This window comes from Archocentrus centrarchus, chromosome 13, assembly GCF_007364275.1.
Source record: "Archocentrus centrarchus isolate MPI-CPG fArcCen1 chromosome 13, fArcCen1, whole genome shotgun sequence".
Taxonomy (NCBI): domain Eukaryota; kingdom Metazoa; phylum Chordata; class Actinopteri; order Cichliformes; family Cichlidae; genus Archocentrus; species Archocentrus centrarchus.
Genome location: NC_044358.1, coordinates 26,470,144 through 26,485,087, shown reverse-complemented (window position 1 = coordinate 26,485,087; position 14,944 = coordinate 26,470,144). Strand labels below are relative to the sequence as shown.

Here is a 14,944-nt window from a genome sequence, read left to right as displayed (position 1 = left end):
GTATAATCTAGACAAGAGGAGAAGAGGTGAAGGTGGGAGGAAATGAAACAGAAACACAATGTGTTTGAGTGATGTTTGGCTTATTGTAGGTTCTGTCCTTCTGGCAGCTTGCCCAAGGAGAGAAATGTTTTGATATTATTGTCCGCTGTGTTTTTTTTACAAGAGGAAATATAACTTCTTGTTATTATTCTGGAGTGAGGTGGGATTAAACTGTGTTTAATGGCCAGAATACATCTAAAAAGTTAGCTTTAGCTGCTTAGTTTGATTATGGTTGATTAGTAGTATCTTAGTATCTTGAGTCTCGAGACACTAATATACCACTATTTGTTTCAATTAATGGTTATTTCCCTTAGTATTCCGTTTTAGGATTATTTGGTATAGTCTCATTATTTTTCTTTCTTTTGTGTCATCTGTGTCAGGTTTGCATGTTCAAATTTTTTGTCTCTGTCTGTAGTTACTACCTGTTATATTTTGGTGGTCTTTTGTCACTTGTGTGTTGTATTTAGTTTTACTTCCCTTGAATTTCTAGTTTATATTTCTAATTGTGAAGCTACCTATTAATTTAATCTTTAACTACAAATGAAAAATGTGATATATTGTAAACAGTATTAACACATACATATAAAATGGTTGGAAAATTATAAGCATTTTTTTTGTTGTTGTTGTTCCTTAGTCCTTCTCTGTATTAGCCCACCTGAATGCAGAGGGGTTTATTTCTTTACTTTGACAGGAAATCCATCTCCTGGTGGTATGACCATTTACTTTTCCAGGTTGTTAGCACTTGAAGCGAGTCTTATATAATCAAACTCATAATTGCACTCGCTATGACTCCATTAGAGTCTTGGAAAAGAAAAAACCTACACGTTACTTTCAGGTCATATTAAAATCCTCATGACACACAATGTTCTTTCTACTTGTTAAAAGCATCTTTTTTTTTTTTTTTTCAGGATTGTGTTAACCAGTACCTTTAAATGTTTTGTTAAGCTCATTTTCACTGAGCCATTATAGACAAAGCTGGGGTAAAGATAATTAAAGAACAGCATAAAAGTATATGTGCAAGAAAAAAATGAGATGAATTTTCAAACAAACACTTCTGTGCATCAGTTTTGCAGAAAGAATAGAAACCAGACGTGCATCGTGTTAAATTGGAGCAGGGTGATGCTACACTAACTGGATCAATTAAGATCATGTACTTAGCCTGATGAGCACAAAAATAGACGATTAAAAATATGAAGTCAAACAATGGCTAACTGCTCTGCACTAATGTGCAAATGATGCTTTTCACTAGCACTAATTTGAAACCCAGTTTACAGATAACTGCTGTTTCAGCTAGTAACCTGAAGGGTGGTTCACTGGAAAACAGCAAGTTCTAATGCTGGGTATTTAGACAGATCGAGGTAGGGTGTTTTTCCTCTGTCATCTCAGAGTGAGAGGTCACTGAGAGATGACAGGGCCAAAGAAACTCCCATCAGGCATGACAGATCACTCACTCAATTATTGTAGCAAGCACCAAAGATGCCTGCTTGTCCCTGCTGAGGCTGCACACCTGGGTCAAAATACACAGCTGCATCAGTCATGATTGCATCTGCTTAAAACCACAGGGCTCAGCTCAAAGGTGAGTTTAACCCCGTTGAAGAGGGTTCTCTGCAGAGAGCATAATGGCTCTCATCTGAGAAGCTAAATATACCGATAAATGGCCAGATGAATTCCTGTCATTAAAATGAGAGCTGCGAATGTCAGAGAGTCCTTCTCTGCATCGTTTATACTTTGAAGGTTGTCTAAATATTCTAATCATTGTGTGAGGGGTTAAGGTAACATAAGACAATGAGACTGAGAAAGAAAAACTCATCAGCAGACTCATCCACCATGATATCATTTGATAAGATTTTGAAGAGTCGTATAAAGCCTGCAGAGACTTTGTGTTGGTGCAAATACATCATGGTGAACTGTTGTCTAAAGTCACTTCAAAGCAATTAGGCCTTGCAGTCTAACTGCATCACACAAAACATGTGAGCACAGAGGGGAGGACCATCAGAGAAGCTTTTGTTCAACGCTCTGTGAATAATACATGGTAAATATATACATAAACTAAGAAAATAAAAGGAAATACAACAGAACACAGTGTGAAACTAAAGACCACAACAACGCAATTTTCTTCTTTGTTTCTGTTGCTCCTGGTGTTTGTGGTAACAGCAACTTACATGGCATTATCTTCTTCCTGCTGGTCTCCCTATTAGAAAATAAAATTTGTTTAGGTGCCTTCAAACCCAATTACCGACTGAGATAGTAGGTTTCCGATGTGTCACCGTACGTGTAAAAAGGTTGAGGCAGAATCATTGATTTCGGTGGCCCCGATTAGATGCTGCAAAAGCAAGTTTTATTTTTCAGGAACTGACATTAGAACAGCTGCACAGTTGTATTCTTCTTCTTTTTTTTTCTTTTTTCTTTTTTTTTTTAAAGGGTGCTTGTTTCATTTGAATACTAGTAGGACAAAAATGTTGTTAGACAGGTTACACAATGACACCACTCTGGATTCCACAGATATGTGCCATTCCCATCTGTTAAATTGTCATCTGACTGTTTACTGTGGATAACAACCACACAAATGTGATTTGCTTTCAATTCTTCAGACATTAAAGGCTTCATAAATTTCAAATGTGAATTGCTGCAGTAAAAAAGGACACTTTCAACTACAATCAGCCAGTCATCCAACCCAACCTGAAATAAACAGACCTCTCCAAAGAGCTTCTTTCCATAATGCAAAAGCTGCTTTTCAAACTCTGGTCAAAGACAACTGAAGTCAACATACACTTCACTTTGTCTGGTTTCTGATGTAAAACCAAATGAACCAGGATTTTGGATGTGGAAATGAAGGAAATAATGCATAAATATATTAAATAATACTAATGTTACAAGGCTGTTAATGTAAATAAAAATGTTGAATTATACTGTACTCTATAGATTGTAAACTAGCATAGTGTATATTAGGACACCAATATTTTAGTAGACTGGTTGAAAAGACAGACTGCATATAAACCATAGACTGTATATAAAAGATGGATGTAGCATCATGACGTCACCCATTAGTTAGCAATGTCTTGTTGTGAAACCTCAAGCTGATTGCTTTCACCATTGCCATCTTGGACATGATGAGCAAGGGGTGGATTTACTTTTTGCAACCAGAGGAGTCTCCCCCTGCTGGTGAATAGAAAGAATCCCAGTTAGAGGTACTTCTGTTGAGGCTTCCCTTTTTCAGACTTGAAAGACACATCCATTGTTTGTTTGGTGTATTGGTCAGATAAACAGACAAATGGCAAGGCATGGAAGAAGCCACAGTCTCTCTTCTAATGACCAGAAGAAGAGAGTTGATGGCTTCACGATACAGACAGCCAAAATCAACACAGTGAGACAACCCACACAAGCGGACAACACGTCATGGAGGGGAAAAGTGAACTTCAAATAAAATAACATTTTAAAATGACATAGCAGGTATTCGCTTAGCAACCTATTAAAAAAAATATCTCAGTCTAGGTCAAATTTAACTTTTGCTTTGTTCATTTACAGTAATTTGATTCAGCTCATCTGAGTCGTTCCACTGCAGTTTCAGGAAAAATGAATGAGAATGTGTAGCTCCTGAATCCATGCATTTCATTTCAACTTAATAAGGTGTCACTGTGGTAAATGAGCATGTCACAGAGTGGGAAGTGCCTCCCTCAGCCTGGAAAGGAATTATCTTGGGTTTTCATAAAGAATATATGCATTTTTAATTAGAAATTTGGGCATGACAGCTATGTCAATTCTGATATCTGTTATTTAACCAGATTGGACAAATAATGTTTGCATAAAGTCTGACGGGTTTAACCAAAAGAATCTATGTGGATCGTTACAACAGCAGCTCTTTTTTTTACACTATTATGTCCATTTTCCAGCTGACAGGAAAGCACACATAAAGAAGCAAACAAGCAGGGTGATTCAATAAGGAGAATCAATATGCTTTGTCATTATCAGTATACATCACCTGATTCTGACCCCCACGTGTGTGGCTCGCTCACCAGTTTATCACAATAATATCTCTGTCAGATATTTTCTGACTTTAAAGTAATTATTTTTGGTACAAATGCCTGATTTGATATAAAGGTCAAGACCTCGTGTGGCGCTTCTATTGAACTTGCAGGAAAGTAATTACTGGAAAAATCAGACATAAATGTCCATTTATTTTTAAACAAAAACAGTGATAGATTTCTATTTTCAATTATGTGATGGTCTGACAGAATTTTAAATATAGATGAGTTTGTAATTATTGATTAGGTTTTCTTCTGCTCGGCAAAACTGCTCATTTTCCTGTGACAAAATCATCAATATCGTGCTTTAAGCTACGCAATAGTGTCTTGTAATTCCTCCATTATATTCTAATCCTCATCATAGTCAACATCCTTTTTCTAGTAGTTCTGCTATTTCCAACTTTTCACTCCGCTGAGCTACATTTAAAGCTGTGGATCCAGAAGAATCCAGCAGTGTCCTGTCTGCTCCATTCATTAATAAAGCTTTTACAATGGGTACACAGCCGTGCTGGGCAGCCAGGTGTAAAGGTGTGGCATTTCCATAATTTAAAGCATTGACATTTGCACCATAGGATATCAAGTGGAGGACACTTGGAAAACTGACACTGTTACAGGCTACATGTAACGGTGTCCATCCCTCACTCTCCTCTGTGACATTTGGGTCGGCTTTGGCTGCCAAGAGTTTTGCCACCAAATCTGGCTCACTGTGGTGACAGGCCAAGTGTAGTGGAGTCCATCCATTCTCACCTCTTGCATTTACACAACCACCCTGACTCTCCAGCTGGACCAGTGTAGCTTCATGTCCCTTTAGGGCAGCCAGGTGCATGGGAGTCCATCCCTGGATGGTCCTGGAGTCTGGGTTGGCTTTGTTTGACAGGAGCTGCCTACATATACCTGTATGACCCTTTAGAGCAGCCAAGTGAAGTGGAGTGTATCCTCTGCTGTCTGCAGTGTCAGTAGTCGCTCCATTCTGTAACAACTGTCTGACTATTCTGTTATGGCCTTCCTCAGCTGATAGGTGAAGAGCAGTGCACAGAAATTTATCCGTCGCATTGGGATCTGCCCCATAAGTGAGGAGGAGCTTTGTGATGTTGAGATGTCCATAGATGGAGGCCAAGTGGAGCGGTGTCCTCCCCTGTGCCTTCTCCCGTTCTACGACAGCTTTCTGTGACAGTCGTGAAAGCAGGAGGCGCACCACAGTTTCATGCCCATTTTGGCAGGCCAGGTGGAAGGGCATCCAACCAGTTTTTTCCCAGGCATCTACAACAGCACCTTTGTCCAGCAGGAGTCGGACAGTCCTGTCATCACCATTCTGAGCAGCAAAATGCAGAGGTGTCCATTGGTCCTCTTCTCCTTGGGTCACATCTGCGCCATGGTCCAGCAATACAGTGATGGTGTCATGAAACCTGTTGAAAAAACAAGAAATGAGATTCATTAATAAAGTGCATTACAATGCTTCAAAAAAAAAAAAAATGGGGAACAAGGTTCATAGATATCCTGAAGTACATGGAGTTTGGCAATGGAACTACCAGAGCAGAGCCATGGCAAAAGCAGGCCAAAGACAAACGTGCAGTTTCAGGGATGTTTAGACAATATTTCTAAGCCATTTAGTTGCATGGTTCCCTGGTTCTGATCTCCATGTATATGGACACATGGTAGCATAATGATGTGATGGAAATGTGATGCCAAAACTCAATTTAACACCAAGATCATTACATTATAGCATTTTAGAATATTTGTCATAGATAAAGGGAATTCTATAGACACAAACATAGAGCCATTAAAAAGCTTTAATCTATGATAAATAATTAAGTCCTAAATGACACCTACTCAGTAATTTATGTAGCTAAAATAGCTTGGTCACTTGAGGGTTAATAGTATCTGTAGATAAACAAATGTGCTGTACACACATACAGTCTTTGTCCTAAAAACAACTAAAAGATGGGAACACTAGGAATAATTGGAACACAGGTAATATATGCAAGGAGTTAATTGCTGAGGTTAAGCTGGGTGAATAGACAATCTGACAAAGGCACAGGTGGGAAGGAGACACAGGTTGAAACAGTTATGGAAAGCAGATAATACAAAAGACAGGGGGGGGGGAGAACACAATAGAGACCATGATAGTGATATAAATTTTTCCATCGAGTTCTCAGTGATAAAGCATAAAGTGTATTTCTTTAATTCTCAACCTTCTTTAAAACTTGGAATATGCAAGCAGGAAGTCTGGTTAAAATAAGAACTGCAGACAAGATCAAAACAGCCAGCTGCTAGCACGGAACTGTCACTTAGGTGCTTGTAACAGTTTTAACATAACACACAAAAATTAATACAAACCTCTGCAGAACAGCAATAATAAGAGGAGTGTAACCTCTGGCAGTTGTACAGTTGACTTCAGCACCCAGACTCAGGACGTGCTTCACACTCTCTGGATCACCGCTGGCTACCGTGTAGTGAAGCAGTCTCTTTTGGCCGGAAAAGTGTGTGTATACATGCTCTCTTCTCACAGAATGCCTGAAACTACCAAAGTCCTTCTTTGACAGCATGGAGAGAATGTCCTCCTTGCTATATTGGTCAACTGTGAAATTAAAGCAAATGTATTATACATGTTAGGGGGGGGAAGCTGCACAATGTCTGATGATAATGTCTCTATTGGAATCTTTTGTTGAAATTAACCTCTTCATTTTATTGTATCTTCCGGTTTCCTTGTGTACATGACAGAGAGTGACCTGAGTATAGAGCTCATTCATAATGAGTTGTTGCTTTGTGTACTGGTCTTTGAACATGCACTGCTGTGCAAAAGTCTTGAGCCACCCTTCATTAGGTTTTCTGAATCACTTTCAAATGTTTTCTTTGACATTGGCTGCTTTTTCACCTATTTTCAGTCCTAACACAAGGGATGAACTAGTGTTGTGTCTATAAATAACAGACAACTTAACAAAGAACCAATTTTAAATAGTAACTAGTCATTTTGTTTCTAGCGGCCTGTCACAAAAACATTTCAGTAATTTGTTTAAGATTCTTTAGTCGAATCTACAAAAATGCCGAAAAGAACATATTTTGATAGGCATTAGATAGTATTTTTTCACCAATAAGAAAGTGTACACAATGAGAGTAGGGAGCAGGTCAAAGAGAGCCTGGAGAGGTGGAGGAATCCTCTAGAACGAAGAGAAATCAAAGTGTGTAGAAGCAAAACAGAATACATGTCTGTGAATGAGAGGGAGATGCAAGGAACAGAGGTAGTGATGTGGATGTGTTTGGGGTCAACTGTTCAAAGCAACAGACTGAGTGGAGGCAGGGTGGAGTGGGTGGAGATGTGTGCCAGGAGTAACTTAAGACAGAGGAACAGCAGCAAGAGTGAACAGGAAGGTGTACAAGATGGTACTGACTAGACAGTGGAACTAACAAAAAGACAGGAGGCAGAGTTGAAGAGGTTAAGGTTTTTATTGAGAGTGACCAAATCGGACAAGATTAGAAATGAGTGTAGGACAGCTCAGATTTAGTATTTTGGAGACAAAGTTAGACAGACAAGGTCGAGATCTGCAGAGGAGGGATAGTGGATATATTGGACAAAGTCTACTGAAGATGGAGCCGTCAGGCAGGAAGAGAGGAAGGCATAAGAGAAGATTCAAGGAAGTCATGAAGGGAAACATGCAGAGGGTTGTGTGGCAGAGGAAGAGGGACAGGGTGAGATGGAGGCAGATGATCCACTGTGGTGACCACTAAAGAGAGTAGCCAAAAGAGTGTCTACAGCCGTATGTAAAACATGGTGGAGCGGTCAAAACTGATGAAATTATGAATGCAGAAAAGTACCATCCACCACGATCTATCATGGTTTTGATGCACCATGCAATACCATCTGGAAGGCATTTGATTGGCCATATTTTTGAGCACGATAATGAGCCCAGTGCAGTCAGCGCATACTTGGATAGAAAAACATACAATGGGACACTATCAGTCATTAATTAGCCTCCCCAGAGCCTGGACCTCAGTGTTATTAAAGCAGCTTGGGATTATCTTGAGGTCAGACAAAAAGGCAGCCAACCACCAAAGAAGAGCTTTGAATGTCCTTCAGAAAGCCTGGAGAACTGTTCCTGAAGACTGCTTAAAGAAATGACAAGAAAGCTGCCTCAGAGAGTTCAGGCTGTGTTGAAGAATAAAGACAGTCATACCAAATATTGACTTTCAAGCTCATTAGAATTGTTTTAAAACTTATATAGTGTATTTGTAGATATGTTTCACATGTTTAAATAACTCACTGTACCTATTTCCCTCATTTTTTTTAGCAAAATATAGAGAAATGAGAGGCACCTCAAGACTTTTGCAAAATCCTCCATATCTAGATATATTTTTACTGTAATTATAAAAGGCTGACAATGAAAAGTATGGTGACTTATTGATTCAGTGCTGTTGGCAACATTCCCGAAGAAAAGGATCAAAGGAGCATTATTCTCATCCACTGACTCTATTGACTCCATTTTGTCAGTATGAAGGTAATATTTGAAATGTGACAGCACTGTAAACAGCACTTCTGAAATGTCAGCCCTCCAATAATTAAATTGAACTGCACCTGATTTTCCACCATGCTCTAAAACCATGTTTACCTGAAGGAGAGTGAGACATCTCAGGCAAAGTGATCTAAAATTGAAGAGAAAGAACATATAGCAAAAAAAATAAAAAATTAATGGCTGTGATATAAATCATCACAAGTGGTTCATGAGCATTTTATTAATCAGCGTGTGAGCTCCACAGTTAAATAGAGTAATAAAAACTGAACACATTATTTGTTTTGGCTTTTTTTTTCTTTTTTTTTTTAGTGTTATTTTCTGGTTGGGGATGCTATTTTATGAAAATGCTTTGACAGACCAGACTGAGGCCTCGTCCTAAACCATAATAACACTGATAATCCCCTATATTTAACTGTAGCGTTACCATGATTCATACCCTTTGTTGTCTTTAATATAAAATCATTTGTCAGTTACTGGATTGATTGCCATGATATGAAGGCTTTAACAGAGGAGTCTCCTCCTGTGCTGCTATATCATAATATGACAAACTGTATTTAGCATTAATTGTATTATACATGAAATGTATTCTTTACTTGCTGTAATGAAAACTAAGCCAAGCATGATATGAGTAAGCAAAGTAAGAAACAAGGTCTTGCTGATGCTATCATGCTGACTTTTATTCCACTAAAAGTTCTATTTGTTGTTTAATGATCGACAGAAATTGTGGGGTGGTGATGTGAATCTTTTTTGTGCTTCTGAAGGAGGGCAGGGTGCCTGAAAACATTTGAGAACTGCTGGCTTTGGGGATAAATCCTACTAACTCGGGTGATCCCCTGCCTTTTCATTTAGCCTAACACCGCTGACATTTTAATCAGCCTCAGCTCTACATTGTGCTAATTAGCGAATGTTGGTGAACATTTTTAATCAATAATATGGTTAATCTGCCCTCAAAGCTGGAGTAGATACAGCGGATAAAACAGAGCAATTGGAGTCGAGTCTCAAGCAGAACAAACCTTTTTCATTGGTGAGATCAGCCAAGGATAATCCGCTTTCTGTCCCGCATCCCCATTTTTGCTGCTGTGAATTGGAACTGGAACTTTCAGGAATTCACTCAGGGACTCTGTTTGCCTCACAAAGTCTGCACACAAACAGCAGTCAAGAACACCTCTGAATTGGCGTGTTCAAACTAATGTATTCACCAAAACCCAGTGTTGACTGCACCCCTGGAATTACAGGTAAATTATTTCATAGATACGGCACTAATTGTAGAGAGATTCGTGAACATGAAAAATTGGACAAGGTGCTGTTTATGAATAAACATGACTGCTAATCTGTATTCATAAGCATGACTTCTCAAGTCATGAGTGCTTGTTTAAACAACAGTGACCCGCTCCTTATTATGTAAACGATGAAAACCTCATTTAAGTCAATGTGTTAAAATGTGTCCTCTATCATTGACTTTTGACTTGATAATTATTCACAAAGTCAAAAGGAACATGACTATTTGTTGTGTATGCATTTATTTTTCTGAGAGTTAACACACTGGTCTGATTAGACTGATATACAATAGTAAACTTGGTAAACCTTATATAGTAAACCTTTAAATCCAAAATAGAAAGTCTCCTGAAAGTATCTTTATGCTGCACCTGAGAACTGTGGCCTCTCCGTGTGATCCTGGGCCCAGCACTGCTTCATGATGCTTATCATCTGTTCACACTCAGGAGGCCTCTGATCAGGTATCAGCTCCACACAGGGCCTCTTCCCCTGTGACACCTGTAAGAGCACCGTGGTCACACTGCAACCTGCATCCAGATTTAGATGTAGATGTAGATGAGTACATGCAGTGAGCAACGAGCACAGCAAAGTGGACCTACTTGTTTGGTGGCTGTTTCAAAATATGTGTGGGACGCTTAGCCATGCATTCATTTAGGAGAACATAATTTTCCTTTTTAACAAATTACCACACAAGATGCACCCACACTGTAAATCTCACACATCAGAAACAAGTCAGTTTTTTTTTTCCTCTAAAAAAACATGTCATTATCAATGCAGTGTTGCATCAGAGGCATCAGAAGACATGCTTTCACTTGACTTTGAGAATGGTATAAATTTTCTCTAACTCTGCAGGACATTTGGCTTTTCTAACTAGACCTCTAACTTCTTCATCTAACTAGACTAACTTGTCATTCATAAATTGTTCACCAACAAGTTTTTTTTCACAAGAAAAAGTCTAATAAATACATCGTGAGCACCATGAAATAGCCCAGCTTACCACAGAGACCCATTCTGGTGCCAATTTTAAGCCCATTTTTGTCAGTTTCTGTGCTATAAATTGTATTGTTCATATTATTTTAGAGCACTGTTCCTAAAAAAAAAACTCACATGAAATGCCTTCATGTTTATGCTGTCAAAGTGATCCCATTAAGTGTTACATGACTCCTTGCTGAGGAAATGCCTGTAAATCTTTTTGATATGATGATGTGATTTGTTTCAAATGAATAAGTTCCTACCTGCATGTGGTTTCTGTTGTGTCAGAATTTCCCACATCACAATTCCAAAGCTGCAAATCAAAGCAGAAGGAAGCACTTCAGTCCCAATGCTCTCATACTGTGCATTCAATGAACTCTGTAACTGTCCTCCTCGTACATAAAAGGCATTGAAACCCCTTTTATGTTCTATAAAAAGCTTTTCAACAAATAAATAAAACCCAGCAAAACAAAACGGCACCGATGAGTGAGTGAGACGTGAGTGATATTGGAATATGTCCCTCTGACTGTAAGATTGAAGTACATATACTGTGCAGCAAGGTTACCCAGTGTGAAGTGTGGATTGTGCGCCGAATCCAAAAAAAAGCTGTGATTCTGATATTGCAATATCAAAACCACCTTTGGCAAGTCACCTGTAAACATCAAAGGTAGTTCCTGGAGGATTGGGGGATTGAGTGAAGGTCTCTGGAGGAATGTAACTTATGTTCCCTCTTGCAGTCAACTGCTCTATGAACAAGGTCTTGTTCATGCCCTCTTCCCAGTGGATTAAACCAAAATCTGAAATCTTAGCAAAAAAGAAAAAAAAAAAGAAAACACAAACAAGAATGAGACAGTGTTACTGAATTATCATGGAGTGCTCGGAATAAGCCAGGATGTTTATTATAAGCTTCCAGAAGTTTACTGACCTTGATGTGGAGATGATCGTCTACAAGGATATTGGAAGTCTTTAGGTTAAGATGGAGTAGAGGAGGTTTCATGCTGTGAAGGAAATTCATACCCAAGGAGGTCTCATGAATCATCTGAAACTTCTTTGGCCACATCAAAGTGTGACTGACCAGGAGATTGTTCAGGGAACCATTACTCATGTACTCCATCACAAGTGCAGTCGCTTCGCTGCACATGCCATATATGCACATTATGTACTTGAATTTCAATTTGGCTATGTTGGACACCTCCTCTATTATTTTCCTGGAATAGAAAAAAAAGAGTGTCAGTGATTTTATTTGCGTTTTGAGCTTTACCACTGGAAATGTTGCATTCTATGGAAAGTATCAAAAGTAGGTGTGCTGAGAGTAATGAATCTAACAGTTTGATATAAAGTAAAAGTTTAAGAATCCATGCTGATTGTTAGCTTCCTTTAATCTTGTCTTTATTCCTGTTAACTGTTAACCTTAGACAATATGCAGGCAATATATAACCATTTACCTGTTTCAGAATAGCTAATGATCAATCCCTTAGTTTAGGCCATGTTGAATCTGATTCTTTAGTTAACTTTTAACTAATACATATTCAACAATCAGTTGTGATATCTGGCACAGAGGATAAAAAAAAATTCTATTCAGTTTTATTTGTTTAGCCAACTCACAACAAACAGTCGCCTCAAGGTGCTTTAAAAAGAAGGTGTAGGTCATAGTTCTATTGTAACAGGTCCACGTGGTGTTTGACACCTCATGGACTTGTTCTGTAACGCTTCTACACTCCTATAGTTAAATCTAAGTGTTCCCTGTTGCCTGTGATGGTGTTAATTTATCTATTCAGTGTTGTGTGGTGCTAATATACTGTGGTGGGATCAGATTACAGCTTTGTCATACAACAATAAGAAGTCCTAGCACCACAAATGATAAAATCATAATCATTTCCATAGATCCAATACTCTTCAACCGCTTCTAACAATTATAACTTGACTCCCACCTGTAAAGGTTTTTTCCACACAAGGCTGTGTCAAAACTTTTCAAAGCAAATTTTTCCCGCCAGAGCTTGAGCTTGACCTGGTACACCTGACCAAATCTGCATTCTGCCACCCTGATCCAGTCAGCCTCAAAGTCGTCCTTCTGGAAGTTCCTGAATTGCCCAGGGGCTTGTTCAAACCGATCCATGAGTACAAATATCCTCTCTCACACAAGCCCTCAAAACAGTCTCACTCTCCGATCCTACACATCAACAGGGTTTATCTTCCAGATCAACATTGATCAGCTGTACCGCAGGAGCATGTGTCTCACACAAGGAGAGAAATGGCAGCAGAGACACGCTTTAAAATGAGTGAAGCCAGCTGTGTGGAAGTTATGAGGAGTGACATCCAAACTAAGCTATGCTCAACGCCTGTGGGCGGAGCTGAGGTGTAGAACTTGTTTACTCTGCAATGCTGCGAAGCTGGTTTTTATCAGCCGAAACTGCCGTCATAGTTTTCAGTCAATACTGAAAGCACACTCAGTGACTTTTTCTTTCCCCTCTGATGCCTTAATATGATATGATTTATGTGCCAATTCTCTCCTATGATTTGCTTCTGTATACACATGTCAGCCAAAACACTGAAGCCTCCAAAAGTAAGATGAATAAGACTGAGAGCACTGTAGTGCAGTGACCTGCTGGGGACCTTGGCTCAAAGAGGTGGTTTTAATATTGTGGCTGATCACAGTAACTCGACTGCCTCATGGACTATCCACTTTAACAAGGCACCTAACCCCTAATAGCTCCAGTGGAACAGCTCAGTAGTCTGCAATCTGAGGTGGAGGATGTGGCCATTTTGCTAGCACCAGGGAGGGATGGCATGTATTTGTGTTCATGTTTTGTGTGTATATGATATGCAAGTTCTTACACAGTTGCTCAAAATAATGTATACATTATATAATTCATCTGTGGGCTAAATCAATAATCTATGATGTATCTGTATAGCATTGCTCTGTCTACCAAGGGTCCCCAACACTCACACATGGACACAGCTATCACACTTTTATTTTGCTTTTATTTACAACAGTTCTCACTCCAGCAGCAGTGTTCATATACTTGTGTGCCTTGGCACAACCCTGCATGGCACTGAGTGTCAGCTTGCTCAGTCTTTTGGCGGTCAGCCACCGTCAGTGCTTCCAAGGCCTCTGTAGGCCCCAGCATCCTACTGAATAAATAAGAGACACTGATTAGATGATGTGCAACAGCTCTGCCACTAAGCCTCTCTTTGGCACTGAACCCCGAACCTTCCGGTCCAACTCTGCTTCTCACAACTGAGCCAAAACCACACCCCAACACCACAATGTGTTTTTAAGATCAATACATCAGGAAAACCTAAACCAGTGGCCTCTACAGGAAGGGGATCTGGTGGCTCTGTTATGCAGTGAGGATGGTTTGACTCCATTTTTCCCCTTAAAGGAAAGGGTCAAATGTTGCTCTCAGTCATCATCTTTATCACATGCTGAAAGACTCCAGATCGGCGTGTTTTCTTTGACGATGACTATGCCCCCATCCATATGACGCAAGGGGTTGCTGAATATTATGTGAATCATAGAATCATAGACTCATGGACTGCACAGTCACTAGATCTCAGGACCAACGTGATAGACAGCGCTCTTTACCACCACCATCAAAACATTAAATGAAGGAATGCCCTTTGAAAGAATGTTATTCATTGATCCTGTAGAGCTTCAGTGCTTTGAACAATCACTTTTAAGGCACACTGAAGCTGTTCTGACAGCATGTGGTGGCCCAGCACCTGGAAGATATCATTGGACTCATCATGACCCCAGTGAATGCCATGAGCCAGAACACAGCAGGCAAGCAATAGTCATACTAAAAGTGTTGCTGGAGCGTTAACCTCTGAAGACTTTTTTGATTTTCTGTGCACCTCGGAAGTAGGCAAAGTTGTGCCAGAAAGCTCTACTCTTTCTTCAAACCTTATTCCAAAGCATGCTGGTTTAGGCACTTAGTTTGTTGCTATTTATTTTGTCTTTGAATGGTTTGGGCACCAAACTGCATGCCAGCTAGTTTCTCTGTGAGTGGATGTGAAATCAAAGCTTTCCAAAACAGTGTGCAAGCACATTAGCATTACTTTGTCTTTTTCTGCATTTCAGGGAGAGGACATGCATTGATTTTCTTTCAGTGTTTTGAAATAAATGGG

At 39.4% G+C, this 14,944-nt stretch overlaps 1 protein-coding gene across 1 annotated transcript; it reads right to left on the bottom strand.

The window, feature by feature from the left end:
- Positions 1-3,799: 3,799 nt before the first annotated feature.
- On the bottom strand, positions 3,800-13,080 carry ankk1 (ankyrin repeat and kinase domain containing 1). The gene is made up of 9 exons (XM_030744936.1): positions 12,748-13,080; positions 11,742-12,024; positions 11,469-11,620; positions 11,080-11,129; positions 10,216-10,371; positions 9,583-9,707; positions 8,666-8,699; positions 6,399-6,639; positions 3,800-5,467 (listed from the first exon to the last, which is right to left on the bottom strand). The coding sequence occupies exons 1-9, from the start codon at positions 12,930-12,932 to the stop codon at positions 4,426-4,428; spliced, it is 2,268 nt and encodes a 755-aa protein (XP_030600796.1). The 5' UTR covers positions 12,933-13,080; the 3' UTR covers positions 3,800-4,425.
- Between the last annotated feature and the right edge of the window lie 1,864 nt (positions 13,081-14,944).

Coding starts and splice junctions, on each gene's coding strand:
- ankk1 (XM_030744936.1), bottom strand. CDS start 12,932: ATGGATCGGTTTGAACAAGCCCCTGGGCAATTCAGGAACTTCCAGAAG. Junction 10,372..11,079: donor ACAACAGAAACCACATGCAG/GTAGGAACTTAT, acceptor ATCTGGATGCAG/GTTGCAGTGTGACCACGGTG. Junction 8,700..9,582: donor TGATCTCACCAATGAAAAAG/GTTTGTTCTGCT, acceptor CTTCAATTTTAG/ATCACTTTGCCTGAGATGTC.